The 18,194-nt window shown below is 40.7% G+C and overlaps 1 protein-coding gene across 16 annotated transcripts in view; it reads left to right on the top strand.

Moving 5' to 3' along the window:
* The window catches only part of rapgef2b (Rap guanine nucleotide exchange factor 2b), a 105,064-nt gene that overhangs the window by 60,807 nt on the left and 26,063 nt on the right, over window positions 1–18,194 (top strand). For 10 of the 16 annotated variants that reach the window (XM_086259670.1, XM_086259660.1, XM_086259688.1 and 7 more), the window contains one exon: window positions 5,782–5,799. The exons of 3 other annotated variants lie outside the window; for them this stretch is intronic. In XM_086259670.1, coding sequence (XP_086115796.1) covers window positions 5,782–5,799 — 18 coding nt within the window. Of the gene's footprint in view, window positions 1–5,781; window positions 5,800–12,604; window positions 13,238–18,194 lie in introns of those variants that run through there. 3 more of the 16 variants (XM_086259749.1, XM_086259741.1, XM_086259733.1) reach the window with 2 other exon arrangements.

Below are 18,194 nucleotides of genomic sequence, written 5' to 3'. Positions count from 1 at the left end.
CAGATGGGCTGTGCTCGAGTGCACTTAGAAGTACAGTAGGGAAGGGAGCTAAGTTAACAAGAGTGCAGCATGCTGCCGCCGCTGCTGCTGCTGCTGCTGCTGACAGAGGGGTGGAGGGGTGTGGAGTGACAGAGAAGCTGAATCTGGGCGGATGCTAAGCTGACATAGCAAGCTAATCTCCAGAATTTAGAATGCCAGACACCGCTCAGATTTTCCTCTCTCCTTCCCCGAGGCGCTTTTAAGAGGTGAGAAATGCACTGAGGAAAAACTTGGGATTGAAGACAGGATATCGCTCCAGCAGGCAAGGTTTTTTTTTCTTTTTTCTTTTTCTTCATTCAGCTTAGTCACTGCTATGAAGGCAAATATGGAACCAAGTACAAAAACCTCAGAAGGTAAACTGCTTCTAGGAGAAGAATGAAAACTAATCTGTTGATTGCTGAGCTGATTCTGCTTATACTTGATAAGTTAACTGACTTATTTTTCCGTAGGTTTGTTCGTAAATTGTAAAACTGAAGGTAGCCTAATGTGGCTTTAAACTACCTGTTTGTCTCACCACCAGTTCATAAACTAAGTTGTAAAACAGCCAAATCGATTAGTCCTTTACATTTGAACATTGGTTATTAGCCATTTTCACAGTATTTGACTTTGTAAACTCTTATCTTTAGAGCTTTAATGATTTGTCAAACAAGAAATTATCTTAATTGGAATGTTTTGATAACTCATGAGTCGCGTATTCTGTTCTTATGCAATGGTTCCAAACATTGTTAGTCATAGCTTTTCCAGTGTGAAGACGATGATTACGAGCTGCCCATCAGTCTACGCCTTCACAATTCACAAGAATCGCTCCTTGTCTTAAGGTATTGGTCAGATTTTAGTGAAACAAGATTAATACATATCTATATGAATGTTTGAGCCTCTCTGACTTCTCAGTGGATTTTAATTCTCATTAGTTTGTGCAATACAACCAACCAATAACAACAAAACTTATCACTTTCTTTCTGTTTTTCACACATTACAATTATATGTGAACAGTGATGGATCGTGGGCCAGATGAGCTACTATGTTGTTGATGTGCTGCATTTGTGGGTTTTTTGTTTTTTTTTTTTGTTTTTTTGGAAGTACTTGAAAATGTCATCTCGAGAGTTGAGGAATTTTTAGTATTTGATAAAATAGTTTTGGTTCATTGGCAAAAAATTATCAGAAGGAACAAATTTAGAGGTCCGTTCACATTGCCCGTTCACTCTCCTCACATCATTTATGTTTTGTAAACTTCATCATTAATCTCTATTTTCGTATTTCAATGTGCATGATGAGATGTTCTGTGCCAATCCCAGCCACTGTCCTTGGTGCTGCATTAGATCCTGAAATAGCTAATGCTTTCCCAGTAGGATAAGTATCCTTCGTTATTAGTGACAGATTGGCTCGTTCCCAGTCTTTACACTGACAAACGAAGGCGTGTTCCCGCTGAAAGCGTCAAATCATCTCGTCTATGAAAAATCAGGCATTCTGGCCCATGTTTGTACATTTTTCCCAATGTTGGACAGTGTTCAACAGAATGAAGTGGATTTCATAGTCCTGTTCAAGTCCAGAGGGAAAGGATAACTATGGCAGGAGCAGCCAGTCCTAACATTCAGTTTCTATGAAATCTGGAGAATTTTTTTTAATTATCAACCCATTAAATCTTTGCTTAAGTTTTTTTTTCTATGATCAAGGAAACACCACATATGCTGCAAAGTGTTAACTGATTCCTGTATTTATGTTACATGAGCCCCTGCATCCTCTTGCTTCAGCCATTTACCTGGTACATTGATTAAATCTGTGAGCGTTTAGTGCTCAGGCCTCAGAATGATGAGTAGGATCTGGCCACAGGTCACACAGCGTCTGCAGACAGAATCTGTGTGAGCTTCTCTGACCCCTCTACAACAACCTGGACATTCCACTGTAAGTTGCTCTTCAGAGTGCCGGCTTCATAGCTAAAATATAAAAGTAATGCTAACCCTGTAGTGGAACTCCCAGTGGGAGAGCTGACACTTCCATGCAGACCCCACTCTCCCCCACAGTCTGAAGTAGAGCTATCATCTGTATGAAGAGAAGATTATTTGATTTTCTGAGTTCAAAGAAAGTACAAATCCTTGATCAAGTAGATTTAGATAGTTTCAGAACGCTTTAAATTAATGGCTTCATTTGGACCTGTTTGGACCCCATTTATCATTTGGATGACTTATTTGGGATTGACATTCCGTGGAAGATATGCAACTGCTCCTTTAAATGATCTCATTAACTGGTTTGTTTGCTACACTTTATGCAATTCCATACAGCGTGCCTTGGAATTAAATGGAAATACAAAGATGTACAGCATGCATTTAAAATAAAAAACAGAATTGTTTAATTTACTGTTGGGGAAGTGAACTTGTATGTCTTGTTTCAGAGAGCACAGATGACTAGAGCTGCTGTTTTAGTCTGTGCAAAGAATAAGTGTTAGACTAAAAGGGGTCAGTTTAAAATGAATCACTTAAATAGATGAATCATCAGAATAAGTGCCATCTTTTTTTCTCATCTGCATATATTTGCGACGCAGAAGCTGTTAAATGCTAGACATATTAATTGGGAAATATGTGCATTTAGGACTGGTCATATCTATAAGTTGATGTAAAGAAGCCCATATGATATTAATCTTGTGTTTTTGTGGCCAGATTTCACACATAATTGGCTTGGCTCTGGCACAGGAAGATCTTAATTTGAAATCTGCCTGCACAGCTTTATTTGGCTCTATTATTTTTACAACCTGGAAAATTGTTTCTACTAATAATTGATGGTGTAGGTGGAAAATACGCCACACTATTACAGAGCTTGTACAGTTGTACTTGTTTTAATCTTAACAAGACAACAGTTTAAAAAAATGGCAACGTGAAAGCGAAATGTTTGCTTGGTTGAACTGCCAGCATCATGCACAGTTTTGTTTGTTATCGTCCGCTGATGCCATAAAAGACGGCAGTCAGCAACAGACAATGAACGATGGAAGTCGTGATTAGTCGAGGCACTGTGTATTCTGCAGGTATAAATATCTGTTATGAACATATTTCTTGTGTAGTCTGAGTCTGACATGAGAAGTTGTCGACGATATTTTTATGAGCACTACACCAAACACCTTTGGAGTTCTAAAACCACATTTCAAACTTGCATTGCTTCAATGCAGACGCCGTGTGTCGGCTGGCGTTAGTAATTCATCTTCCTGCAGGTAGAGAAACGGACTGCCCTTTGCAGTATTTCTATGGTGAAAGATGGCAGTTTGGGCTTCCTTTCTAAGTACTGTTCTGATTTACTGTCAGACTTAGTGACCACACTTTTTTCTTCTGCAGGGTACCTTTAAAAGCTTTTGATTAAAGGTATGATGTAAGGCTACATATCAAAACGGAGTCATGCTCTCATTCCTGTAGTTTGGTACGGGAAATGTAAAGTTATATGCAGTCAGTGTTCTCATCTGAAAAGCTCCTCTGAAAATTCAAGTTTCCATCATTAGACACTCTGCAGACAGTTCTGTTATTTAAATCGATGGAGGCAGATATATAAAAACACATTTCTGCTTTTAGAGATGAATCGGGGCAGTGAAAGAGGGCCGTGTTTAGGATTCAACACATGCCTCCTGCGTGCTCAGAGCAGTGAGTTGACACTTGTGTGCCTTGTTCAGAATGAAAACACACACACATATATACACGCACACACTTGATCTTTATATATTCTCTGTAGCAAATGCTCACAATCTCCATTTCTCAGTCGCTCTCCATTTTGCACTTAATCTCACACGCTCCATCTCTTCCGCTAATATCAACAGCCATTTTTGCTGTCGACCTGACGCACACACATACCGACATGCACACACAGATTGTGTCTCTGATCTCTCACTCAGGCACTTGCTAGAGGTCTTTGTGCAGATTCTGTCACTCACTCTGAAATGAAATGTCAATGTGGCTCCTGTTAAGGCTTTGTGTTTACCACGCTGCCGATTTTATCCATTACAGATTTTAAACATATTACCATCTGTCCCCCCCCCCCTTCCAATAAAACTCCTCAGACCCCCTGTAGACACCCCAGACTCTCTGTGTGGATGAATAATATTCCTTCCTCTGGGTTTACTTGGTGTCCAGCAGGACATCCAAGGCCCCAAACAGATGTTCTATAATTACACAAGCAGCAGGAGGCAGGCAATCAATACTCCTTTTACTCCTTTTCTCCACCAAGGAGCCCTGGTGGTTAGCAAGGCCGCCCTATAATCAGAAGGTCGCAGGTTTAATCCCAAACAGCCAATGTGTCCATCAGCAATCATGTGCTCTGTTGGAGTGTCCTTGACAGTGACATTGCTCACTCATCCACTGACCGCTTTAAGATGTACAGTGAGGCCCAGGAATATTTAAGCAGTGACGCAGTTTTCACATTTTCCGCACCACAGCAGACGTGAAGTGAGAAATTCGAGTTGCAGTTGAAGGGCAGACGACTCTCAGCTTTAATTTAAGGTGTTGAACAAAAATATTGCATTACACACTGAAGAAGTTTGTGTGAGGATGTTATCAGTTTCTCCGAGATGTATTGATCTTCAGAAGCACTTCAGAAAATGATATATGGGAGATTCTACAGATGGCCCATATGTCATCGGTGCACTTTGTGGATGGCAGGTTTAAAAAAGAAACAACAATAAAAGCTTTTTTGATGTGACTTAATTTTTTTTTTTTCTTTCAGGTCTTCTTCATAGGTCATAATATTGTATTTTGGTGACTTTGGTGTACAGACTCGTCCCTCTACAATATTTAAGAGGCTGGACCAAGCTAGCAGTTAGCTTAGCTTAGCCTGGCATAGTTTAGCGTAAACACTGGCAACAAGAGAAACTGCTAGCACTGTTCAAATGTAATAAGTCCTCCTACCACCACTCCTAAAGCTCATCCATTATTGCATCACATCTTGTTTAATCCTTACAATAACCCAAGTGTGTGGACAACAATGTGTAGCTTTATTGCACCAGGTTGCCCTTATCCTCGTTTCCGGTCTTTATACTAGAGCTGTTCTAATCCAGGTAATCAGCTGGAGCTTGATATTTATTGAACAAACATGAGTGTGCTGTCAACCTCTCCTAACTCTGTGTGAGAGAGTGAATGCCTGTATTGGTTTTCGAAAAATGTGGTCCTATTCCTGCCTGTGCTAAGCTTGCTTCACAGATAAGCTGCTGTACTGAGTGCTGCATGGTTAGCAAATGCAATTTTTAAAGAAAACCCAGTGAGTCTTATTGTCTGCTTAGAGATCCAAATTAGCCTGCAGTGGTAAGGAAAAAAACCCAGCAGTTGGAAGTGATCTGTTCAGTAGTCTACAGGCATGCTGAGGTATGTGTGTGCAAGGCAGAATAATGATGCAAGTGAATGTGTGTTCTTTATAACAGTCCTTGTCTAAGAGTACAGAGAAAAGTTATATTTTCACCTTGAAGATGAATTGGGCTGTCGAGTCCTGGACCAATGAAAGATTTTGCCATGTAGGTCGATATCATCTTTGTTTTCAGAGGAGATACACTTTGGCTGAAGTTATCTGCCTTAACATGGGAACTCTTGTCATAATAGAATTTAATCATATAGAAAAACTGTCAAGTAACAGAACAATAGAAACTTGAAAATGGTTGATTTATAGATAGCCGTGGAGCTTTTACCAACTTTTTTTTCTCACTCGACTAGCAAGTGACATGTTTGATAACTTTGATCTTTTCTCCTTTTTCCACGGCGCTCTCCTTAACCCGGCTTCCAGGAATGCAATAAACCCCAGGTACCGTATCTGTTAACAGTGTTATGTCTTGTTTCCTAGTGTGGGTGTGTTTCTTCTTCTGTCTGTGTGTTCTAGATGTCTGTGTTTGTGCTTCTCCTGGTGGTTTTATCTGCGTCTCTTCCCTCATATCTGTAGGTAGTAGTAGACTTCCTTAATAAATACATCGACTTCCTGGCATGAAGGCTGATAAAGGGTGAAGTCTGCACCACACACACTCCAATTGAATTATCACAACATCAGCATGATCAAATTTTGGATTATTATTCCTGCTGTGTGGGTGTGGTTCTGGTTGGTCTTGCCATTGCTGCTGGATTGCTCGATCATGATGGCTTTGAAAAGTGTAAAACAGCCATTTCGAGACCTATCTAACCTCTAAAAGAGCAGATTATGCAGCGCAAAGTGTACAAACATAGCATTACCAATAGGTGAGGAAGGGTATATACCATATCTCAGTATTTCATCACAGAGTCCTGCAGTGTTTAAGCAGAGATGGATTATGACAAAGAGGTTGAAAAGATCAGGGCTCAAAGTGTTGAGCAGTCAGACTTGCTGATAAATGCAGAGAGAACAAAACCTGCCACTTTTGGCCGCAGAAAAGCCGAGCTCCTATTTTTAGAGCTGTCCTTTGTGACAACCTGCTCCGCTTCAGCTGTGCAGGGACACAAAAGCCCCGGTGTCGAAATAGGCATTGTATAGGCACTACACCAAGGAGTAGAGAAACAGTTTCCTACACTTATCTCCTTCCTGACTTAATTATGTTCTTTATCAATTATTGATTCAGTCATCATTTGGGCCATAAAATATACAGATCAGTCATAATATTGAAGATATATGTTGTCAGATTTTAAAAAATATAGACAGATAATGTTATGAGTTATATAATAAACTTGGTACACTAGCAAATAATTGTTTTAACCTGAAACAAATAATAAATCCTCGTTTCCAGTTTATTCTCTGAGCAGCTGATTATTCAGCACACCGCTTCAGCCCCAAAGGTTCTGCTTATTTTAAAGTAATTAAAATCTCAACAGTCTCTTGATTATGGTCATTGCTGAAGGAAATGATCATCCCTTTTATTTTCTGTAGTGTTATACATGTATATATGTAATGTAATAAATATGCATTTTCATTTACAGCTGCAGCTTAAGTTTCCTTTGTTTCTTTGAAATGAAACACCCACGCCTCTTTTCCCAGCATGGACTACAGAGACACAATCAGTGTTTATAGTTATTAATAGCCAAATATCAAACATTATGCTTTGATGGAAATAGAGCAGATATTTTGGGAGAGTTCAGACCTGATAATACAGCTGAAACGCTGCCTCGTGCAAGTGAACAAAATCAAGTACTCATTTACAGGCTGCGCCTCATTTCTCAACCAGTGTGCTAGAACACGCTTACTGACATTTGATGTGCTTTTCATGTCAGTTTTGACATTCAAAGACCTTTTTTGAAAGTTGAGTATTTTCAAAAGGCTTGACAGATGACATTTATTTCAATGGTAATGAGCCTGCACGGCGATGATAACATGGTACTCTGGGCGTCTTTTTAATGGTGTTTATCACTTAAATTTGATCAAAATCTCTCCAAACAATTAGAAACAAATGTTAGATTTGTTTACTGTAGTGACCGGGTAAATAAGGGGTAAAATGACAACTTATCTCACCAACTCATTTCTCAAAGTTCCCTAAAGCTGTCAAAAAGCTGAGAAAGTGGGAATGTGATGATTGTGTTTTAGTGTTATTTTTCTTGGCTCTGTTTGAAATGACAGACCTGCATACAGACATGAAATCAGCCTTTTATTGAAACTCCTCATATTGAAATGTCAGTGGTACTGAATTGATACTGATATGAACCATGATCCGTCAATAAAATTGAAGAATAGAACTTGCATAAGGTAATATCTTCTTATGTAAATTTGTAAAAGGCAATGAAGTGTTGAAATCTAAAAGGTAATTCAGAAGGTGCATTAAATTCCATACGGACAATTAATCCATTTGTATCTGACTCTGCACACTTTCCAGCAATTTAAAGTATGAAGCCGGTTTTAAATCCTGACATAATGACCATGTGTCTCATTAAGGTTCTATTAACTAGTCATTGTGCACTCTTCCCTCTAACTCATCAACAGATTGAAATTGTTAGGATAGTTTTCACAGTGAAGGTAGTTGTACAAATGTGATTTGTATCATCTGCTACAGTTTGCAGGTCTACTGAAGATCTCACGGTAAATTCTCAGCCCAATTAACGTCAGTGTCAGCCAGATTGTTTGTCCATCATATTGGTATAGACTGAAATATCTTAACTGCTCTTGGATGGATTGTTTTGGAAAAATGTGCAAACATTGATGGTCTCCATAGAAGGAATATTGATAGTCTTTTCTTATGACTAAATACTTCCAAAGCTAATCGGATTCCTGTCAGCTTCATCTTTGTTTGGCCAGTGCCAGTCACCGCATTTTGCAGGGATGTTTGATAAGATAGTGGGAGTTTAACAGCCCTGCGCCAACACCTTGGTCTTGGTCATGTTCCTTCTACTCATTTCTAAACAGTGTTTGTGGTGTGGCAGAATTCATTGTCCCTGGAGAAACAAGTTTGACGTCATTGCCATCAGGGTGTGAGCTTGGTCTGCAAAGGCTTTATGATGTTATAGACTGTCAAGTTAATATCCACATGAATGCCAGTCCATCCATCTGATCCATCCTATCCAGGTGAACACTGATTGATTTGAATATTTTTGCTAATTGGTACATAAAGACCCTATGAATATCTTGAATTTAGCTGATCCTAATAGCGTTGTATGCTGCATTTGGGATTTTACTGATAATGAGTTGATGGTGTCCATCAGTTGTTAATTGTATAGTTTTAGCTTTTCAGGTGCATTTGAACTTTTGTGGTTAAAGATTTCCTTTTCTTTCCACTGATTAAGAATGAGTCGACACATGCAGTTGTAACTGTGACACTAAAACCACATAATTCGGCTCGCTCCGACAGCATTCAGTGCTAACGACTTCCAGTTCATTCGCTTCTACAGTCAGTCGTTAACTTGATCCGGAAACCTCTAGTCACTGATCAACCTGTCACTCATTTGGAAACTATCTCACTTTGTTGCTTATTCTCTGAAAACATGTCTTTTGATTCACTTTTCCTATTTATGCACCTTGTAGCAGGTGCACGGGCACAACAGATGTTATGCCCCCGTGAACCTACAAGTGTAATCTTTCAGATGTGCCTGGTTGCCTGAGTTTCTGTCAAATTATTTTCAGAGCAGCGTGGAGGTGATAACAGCTTGAAAAATGAAATGATCCCTCGGGCTGTAGCAAGTATGAAAATGGAGTCTCTTTATTAGATCATCTTTTGCGTTCTAACAAAGTTATTTAGAGCCAGCGTAATGGGACTGGCATCAAGGATTAATGCGCTGTGTTCTCTCTACACGTGGGGTTACAAATTCACCGAACAAGGTTAGAGACAGATCAATAAATCAAAGTATGTTGAGTTTGATCCTCTAATGGCCACTGTGTGTCTTCCACAAAGTGCTGATGTATAAGGTGTCTGTGGCTGATTGATCCTATGGAGTTTTTTTTAGTCATCTTATGAGCATAACAGCAAGTTGTTGTTTTTTTTTGTTTGTTTTTTTAGTTCAAATAAATCAATTAAGACAAAAAGACAAGTATACATTAACAGGTGTAGTACTTAAGTAAGATGTCTGTTTCAGATTTTTCTAGAGCATCAAGGGTGTCCTAAAGACAATGCATCGTACACACAGTAATCTGTTAAAAAGAATAACTCCTGTCATATTTATTGTTCTGATTTTTTTTTCTGATAAAAAAAATATAAGTTTGTGTGCATTAAAGGAGGTTAGTGGTCTGTGGTGACAACCTTCAATTCACTGTGTGCCAGTAAATCAGGTTAATAAAGTTTTTTTTTTTTTAACTTCTTGGGTGGGCAACTCCTCCACAACTAGGATTTACTGTGGGATCAGCTGAGTGGACAGAAATGTCTGTGAAATCCTCCATTGCTCAGTCATCTGCAATACCAGTGATGTTGTTTTATCCATGTGTCTTCAATCTGCTTTCAACTATCCCAAAAGAAAGATCATGAGGTGATGACATTAAAGTTTGAGTAACTACAGCTCAGTCATGCAGTGCTGGTTGGTTTGATTTTGTGCATGTATGTCTGGGATTTGGCAAAGAAAGGCATTTTTCTCTTGCATTATTTTTTTCTTACATGTTGCTGTAATACTGAACAATTTGATCCTGCTTTGCTGGTGCCAAGAAAATGCTTGATTTATGAGTGCCTTATGCTGCTATCGCCATTGAAATACTTGGCTGTGCATGTGTGTCATGTCTATGCAGGGGTGTTTGATCCAGCAGTGTAATGAGTTTTTTAGTGCCCTAATGCCACATATCAGCAGGCACAACACAATCACATGGCCTTTCCCTATAAATGCATGGAACAATTGAAGCCTGACTGGGTTCACAGGCGGTTTACAAATGGCAGATGAGGCCCCTCACCCACCTCGTGCATTTAGCACACACTGCAATTGAGATCAAGTTCATTACTGGTGTTTCAAGTAGCATTTTTCATGTCACTCTGACAATCTCCCAAGATCGATGCTCACCTGCCTCTTTCCCTTTACCTTGAGCTTGTGATTAGTCACTAAAAAAATGATTAATTGGCTTGTTTGTTCCTTTAAATGAGCTTGCTATGAAAGCTTTAAACAAGGGGGGCTGGGCAGGAGGGTCTGATATTCCCCAGACGCAACCACGTTGCCGAGGTGATGTAATGATGCCCTGGTCCTCCCCCCGCCGGCAATTGTTGGAGACATTAATGACTGGGCTGCACAGCCAAGCACCTGAGCTTTTTGGTTGTTTTGATACATTACATCATTGCTCCGGGGCAGGAGAGGTGATGTCATACCGGGTCTCCAGCTTCCCTCCCCCTCTCCGCCTCCCACTCACATCCCCATTGCTTTGACTGGAGCAGCTCCAAAACCAGCGTGTAGTACGCTGCTTTCTAAGCATTGTCTGAAGCGGAGCAGCCAGACTCTTTACTAAAAGGCTACAGCATCAGCTATCTGCATACATGAAAAAATAATGTGTCAGTGGTTTTATTGGATTAGTTATTGTTTCATTTTCAAATGTTCATTAGTCTTTGTCAGAAATTAAGTTTATATTGCACGGGCTTTACAAATGGTTGTTTGCACCATTTAGATCCATCTTAAGTATGAGGCTCTAAAATCATATTATGATTCCTGCTTATGGATGTGAATAATATAGAGCTGGAGCAAAGCCCTGCTTCATTTTTGATTCATTTGTGATGCTATGAAATGCCAAAGATACTGCCTGTCACAGCTTCTGCATGATACCTGCAGGTTATGTTTTGTGTTTTGGCCACAGTCCAGAACCAAAAAATACACATTATATTAAAGTGAAGTTAAAAAAAAGTGCAAAAAAGGTTCACCGTTTTAGTTAATGTGCCTAAAAATAAATTTGTTAGTAATATTTCTCGTTTCATGTTGTGTAACAAAGTGATGCATTGATGCCGAAAGGGAACTGATTCATCCTCCTCCAGCAGTTTTGCAAAATGCTAAAAAACAGACAGTGGTGACAAAATGACTGAGACCTGCAACAATGCAGGAATATGATAACTGAACAATGACCAAAAGAATAAATGATAATAAATGGTATATCTACTATTCGAGATTCTATGTGATTTTATAGTTTAATCTGCTGTTGAGTATAGATAACGTGTAAACAGACACGACTCTTCTTTTAATGTTTTGTGCTCTGCGTGTTGTTTCTAAGCTTAATTCCTGGTTGTTTTGTGGCGAGTAGCAAGCATGGCCTCCCACCTGAACACACACATATAAGAAGTACTTTTCTTCCTCTCAGAAAGCAAAATGTAATGTTGTGTGTTTGATTGGTGATGCTGCTGCTCGCTGTAGTACAGCTGAGTGAAGTGGAAGACTCTATTGCCACTTTTCTATTTTATGCACTCTCTCCCCTCCCTGCCTCCATTTCAGCATGTCTTGCTGCCTCCGTCGCCACAGCAACTGAAGGCCCTAGAGGGTGTGTAGCGGGCTGGATGGGTAGATGAGTGGGTGGGTGCAGGGGGCTCGTGCTCACCCAGTTGCTATGGCTATTCCAGCTGAGTGACAGTGTGACATCATTGCTGCCAGTCTGTGTTCCTGCAGTGAGCCCCCTGTGAATGCTTTCACCTCTCCGGAGAAGCAATGCTACTGTTTCCTCTCTTTCCATATTTTACTCTCACACTCAGGAGGAAGTGCTGCCATCTCTCCACCCAGGAAATGGCTTTCCTTTTTCCGTTTCTATGCCAACAAGCTCCAGCCATGGTCTGGTGCTGAAGTGAGGGATAATGGCATTATTCCACTGTGCTCTTCTCTACCAACCAATTCTTCATCCCTCTGTTTCCCTCTACCTCTTTTTACCTTTTGGACTTATCGCCTTCCTCCCACTTCTCAGCTGTGTATCACCTTCTATCTCTCCTTGGACATTGCTTTTCATCCATCTTCCTCATTTTTATTTAATCATCCACCCTCTTCTATCTCTCTATCAGAGCTGAGGTGTTGTAAGTCCTCCAGATGAGCACAGCCATAGTGGCTGCTCTGACAGCATCACTCTCAGGCAGGGAGGAGGTCCTTATCCCCCCACCCCCCTTCCTCTTCTTCCTCCACCACCACCACCACCTCCCTCCCCCTCCTCCACCACCACTGACACACATACACACATCCCCCTGCTCCCGTTACAAACAAACCGCTGGGTTTAACGTACAGTACCTCAGCGGAGGCTGCAGGCGTCTCGGTCTTCAAATAATCTAATGGTGCATAAAGGCGTGCGTGTGTGTTTTCGCGTGTGTCGCTTTACTTTCGCGAGAGGGAGGGAGAAGGAGATAGAGAGGGAAGGAAGGCGGAGGGAGTAAACGTGAGTGAAAGTGTTGTCAGCCATTTTTCCCATCTTTTCCCCTGTTTCTGCGTTCTTATCGCGCGCCGCTGCTCTCCGCTTGGAGATGTGATTGTCAATTGCGCGGAGAGAAGACGCTGGCTGTTTTTCTTCGCTTGGATAAAAGGATTTTTCCCCCTCTGTCCTCCTCCTCCTTTTCGGTGATTTTAAGATATTTCTGTTGGAAGAAGCGGGGTGGCTGGAATAAACGCAGAAGGTGGTGTCGGTTTGGAGTGTCAAATCAGGCCAAGGAACAGCGGATACTCCCAAAACTGACAAGCCGCCGCCTCCTTCCAGGGAGACGGCGCAGCTGAGGGAGGGGAAAGGGCAGGTCGCTTTGGATGAAAATGAGGGTCTATGCTGTAGCATAGAGCAGGTCCGGGATGTTAGATTTTAGCCCGGTGAACATTTTTTCATTATGAAACCATTAGCAGCATCAGACAGCAATGGAGTCCCGAGCCAGCAAGATAAAACCCCGGTAAGTAGCCTATCGACTTGCAGCGTTTTTTTCTCCATCTTTTTTTCTGTCTCTCGCCCTCATTTATGACCCCGTAGATATGATTACCGGCCGTATAATGGATGTGCATCAGATTTCTATCGAGCCTGCACAAGATGAATGAACGCAGGGCAGACCAAGGACGCATCAGAAACCCGAATCACAAGCTGATTATTGCCCCGTCGAGCCTCCGATGTGTGTCAGTGTGTTGTACTAGAAACGGCCGCCATGTGCTTGCTGTCACTTACGCGCGCAGACACGCGCACAACTGCGTGAATCTTACATTATCGATCTGCCAGGACATTAGAGTAAAATATTCTAAAAATAAAAAATCAGAGCGAGGTCAGTAATGGTTCAGTGCCACGTTGTACCCACGAAGGCCCTTGAACAGTAGCCCTTATTTTCCTGTGGTCAAACACGAACACATCGTTGCAGATGTAGCCTGTGTCTGTGTTTTAATGACCGACACATCTTTCTCATCACGTTTAACGACGCAGTGGACGTGAAGAATAATCGTAAGTCGCTAAAGTGAAATTAGCTTTGCCAGGTATTATTTGCATCGGAGATACAAGCAGTGAATCCTGAATCCCGGGTGTATTTTTTTTTCTTCCCTTTTCTGGGAGATGATGTCATGTGTTCAGAGAGCTCCCCTAAATTCAGTTAGTCCACCTTTTAGGCTCCAGGAGCTGTTACAGCCGGGTCGCATTACAGAGACTGATGCACGATGAGTTATTTTAAAGCATAAAATGGTTAATTCAGCCCGAGAACACACAGAAAGGATGTTGGGTGTTTTTAATTGCGCCCCCCCTCTCTCTCTCCCTCCCTCCCTCCCTCCCTTATTACCTTGGTAAAGTTGCTTCTAGTTTGAACCACCGGCTTCTTGCTGGTGGCGCTGTCCGTGGTGCTGGAAGCAGCCGGTAGGAGCTACCGGCTGCTTCCAGCACCTCAGCAGACACTGGAGGCCTGAGCAGATAGATCGACTGTCAGCACCGCTGGCATCACTCACACATCGCGACCGCACACATCCATTCACACACATACAGAGACAAGGCCGTAAATCACACTGATGGACGTTTCCTGGTTTGCAGAGCACAGATGCTTAACGAAAAATCACCTTAATATTCCTATAATAGACATGGACATGTCACCCTAGATGAGATGGCTCATCTTCTTCCCTCTCAGTTTATGCTGCTTCCCTCAGGGACGCCTGTAGGTGACCAAGGCCCTAACAATACTCATATGAAGTTGTTTATACAAGATCGATTCCCCCCCCCCCCCCCCCCCAAAAAAAAAAAGTGGCATATTAAACATCTTCTTTTTTTTTCCCCCTATTGCAACTATCCATCTGCAGATCCTTAAAGCTTATGTCATTTTGAAGTCTTACCTATAGCTACACTGTCATTTTAATAGGATATAAGCCAATACAATGCATACACAGTATAGCACCTTATGGCTGCCGTGCCTTTTAGCACTTTTCCATATTTTAATGATTGGCACATATATTTAGGCCTATACTCTTCTTTTTTCTTTTTTTTTTTTAAATCTCTCCAAATAAACGTGTTCATTGTCACTTCAGTCATTGCATATAAATTAATTTTGAGAGAATAAATTGACTAATTTCCCAGAAATCTAGCAAACACCACAGAGCATAAAAATAGTGCTTTACACACTTATGATCTTAAATCATTTATTATAGGATTGCTGTAATCACTGTTAATGAGGAAGGGGCCAAACAGCTGTCAAGTAGCACATAATTCTAATTAAAGCATTGTTGCTGGCAGGATAGAAGAATTTCAAGTGCCAAAACATGTTTAGAGTCTGGAGCGCATCGCACTTACTTGTCTAACCGAAAACTTAGACAAATTATACAGACAATTAAGTAAGTTAACAAAAGGGCAAGAATGGAAAATTACAGAAAGTAGAGTGCAGTAATCGTGATCATCTTCATCATCTGTATCTTACTCTTTTTCTTCCAATTTTCCAGACTAATTGTTGTTAATTTAATTGTATTCCTTTTCACAAGCTCTGAAAAGATCTTTAGCTTTGGTATCAAACTTGCCCTTATCTCTTCTTACTGTCTTACCCCCTTCATTTGACTTTTGTTTTCTTATGTTCTTAGCAAACAAATGAAGGCTTGTGTAAATAGTCCCTTATCCCAGCAGGAAACCCACCAAATAAAAGCCACTAGATCGTATTACAGCAATCACACTATCATCACCATTGCTTATCTTTCCCATGAAAACGTATGGTTTCATTTATCTTTATTGCAACAAGTTACATGCTAACTAATAGTTCATGTTGAATTCTTGTGCTTTGAAGAGGCTTTATGGCTGGATCTTTTGGTGATGGAAGAATAGCATTTCTCATTCACAAAATTTGAGAGAAAAAATTGATTTCCACGGATTGAAAAGCAATATCCAAACGTTTTGTCAGATAATACGTTGTGCCTTTATTCATCTTGAATGTCAATTAAAAAAAAAAAAAGCTTGGTCTTTTTTTCTTTTCTTTTTTTACTTTTCGTAAAGAAACTTTTTTTTTTTAGAAGTGTAATATTGCACTTCGGCAAAAAAACCTTTCACAGTGTTTGACATTTGGTAAAAAATTATTCCAATGACAATATAGTGGATTGCCTCATTGTAGGTAATATTTTCTCCCTATCTAACTGCTGACTTGTGTGTTACTGACTGGTGGAGCTGTATCTGGGGAAGGGAAAGCACAGAGAGCATATCAAACCCATTTAATCGGACACCCTGCCCAAAGGATTTTAATCTCTTGATCCGCGAGGCTCAAGAAAGCGAGAAGCTGCCACTATGGTCAGGGAAAACTCTGGGATGTGCCTGTTGCCTCTTAGGCATCCAGGTTTTCCATTTTGTAACAAGCAGAGAAAGTTTTAAATCCCATGTCAAATGTATAAAGGAGCAGCACAGCTTCAAGCTATTTCACCAGCAGAAAATCAGAAATGAATCATAAAAAAATCCCTGTTTTTTTGTTTTTGTTTTTTGTTGTTTTTTTGGTTTGTTTGTTTGTTTTTTGTCCAAAATTTAAACCCAACCACTGAAATTTGTTTTCAGTGGAAGTTAAAATCTGCATTTTCCATTGTGGCAGTCTGGTGACCCTCTAGAACGGAAGTCTAGTGTAGCAGCAGTGATTCACTCCCAGCATATAAAGGCAGTAATGAGATTGAGAGCCAGCCAGGGTTTCCACCCAGCAATCTAGGTCATTAGGTCTGCAGTGTAATTTAAGGAGCACCACATCTGCTCACATGTAGGCAGAGTTCAGTGTTGTGGCTCGAGCATTAGAGCGACGCTTAATCCTCCTGTGACAGCTGATTGTACGTATTTTCGGCTCGCGCTTCTGCAGAGTTCACTTCATTTGTTTGCCAGAGAACAGTGAATGTGGAGCACAGAAAGCCCTATATACAGTAAGGTAGGAGAATAGAAACATTCACACTGTGGCAGATGTTTATTGTCACCAATATACACCAATTTAATAAACAATGTTTTACTATGGATTGTGCATATCCGTTGGGGTTAACAACCCATGTATGTACAATACCGTATCATCATGCTGCTAATTGAAAATACTTAATGAGTCAGTCATTATTGTTGCTCTGTCATCCATCTTGGCCCAGTCTCGTGGATGCCATTGGGCCAAATAAGTCGATGGATCACATGCTTATGGACTGCATGGACCCTGGGTTATTGACTGACAGACAGCTGACCTAAATGAGTGTAGAGAAAGGATTAAGTGTTTATTATCCTTTCCCTTTATCCTGCTTTCTGGTCCTCCCTTTATCTCTGGGTCTTTCCAGGGGGAGGGGCTTGTGGTGTTCCCCTTTTTAAAGTGCATTATTATTATTTATTCATTCATTTATTTATTAATTTTTAATTCTCCTATAATTTATTTTTGGAGGAGGAGGAGGGGGGGCTTTTTTGCCTGGTTGTGGAAACCAGTTGGGATAATCATATCGACAAATCTTACATGGGCATTTTTGTTTGTACTCGCAGAAATGACAATATTCATGTAACCTCTGTGCACTCTCCCTAACTGTATGTTAAAAATATTTCCAGTTGCAGATTTTTTGTTATCTTTTAATAATCTGTATTTGTAAAGAATAGGGTTTAGATTTTTCTGTGTTTCCGTTACTGTAACAAAACCCAGAATGCATCAGAGCCCTTCCCACTAGTTTCTCGTTTCTCTGTGGTGCTCAGTCCTAAGTTTGTTTGTTTTTTCCTGCAAATTGTCTTTAGACATTTTAAAGCCTTTTTTTCCCCTCAAAAAAACCTAAACTTGTTCATATTTCAGGGACTGTTTTCAGGTGCAGAGCTGTCTGCATTTCAGTACTCCCGGAAATCAACTCAAAATAAAATGCAGTGCTGCTTTGTTAATGATAATGGAGCATGTAAGAGCAACAATGTACCTCACTGGTGTGTATTTGAGGCCAAGCTTTCCTCGCTTCCAGCTTTGCTGTAATCCCAGAGTACAAATTTCCTTTGGGATAAACGTGACGTTGATGGCAGGCCTCAAGGCTACATCACTCGAGCGAAAAATGTCTAAGCTTAAATATAAATTGCTAGAGCTCCAATATAACCTTATGTCTGAAATTTGTATTGCAACGAGTGACGTATTACGCCATAAAAGTCATCAAAAGGAAATGTGATGAGGCTTTATCATTACAGATACAAACAGACAAAAGAGATTCATCAGATAATATTTGTTCAGTAATATTGTGGAAGTCAGCTGGAGGCACTCAGGGTGAAGTCAACCAGACGAGGGAGTGAAAAAAAGCAGCCCAAGGCGGGATAGAGAGCCACTAGGCCCTCCGGTCGACCATTTTGGTTGGTGCAGCCAGCCAGATAATTAATCGTGATGGCAATCTTTGACACAGTGTAATCACATCACACCTCGGTGCCACAGGAGCAGCACTGTCTGGCTCTTG

This window comes from Aulonocara sp. 'chitande type north' Nkhata Bay, linkage group LG2, assembly GCF_057382095.1.
Source record: "Aulonocara sp. 'chitande type north' Nkhata Bay isolate Kocher_YH1m ecotype deep benthic linkage group LG2, A_spYH_male_GT1.1, whole genome shotgun sequence".
NCBI classification, from domain to species: Eukaryota; Metazoa; Chordata; class Actinopteri; order Cichliformes; family Cichlidae; genus Aulonocara; species Aulonocara sp. 'chitande type north' Nkhata Bay.
Note: the sequence above shows the minus strand (reverse complement) of the source record. Positions and strands in the feature narration are given on the sequence as shown.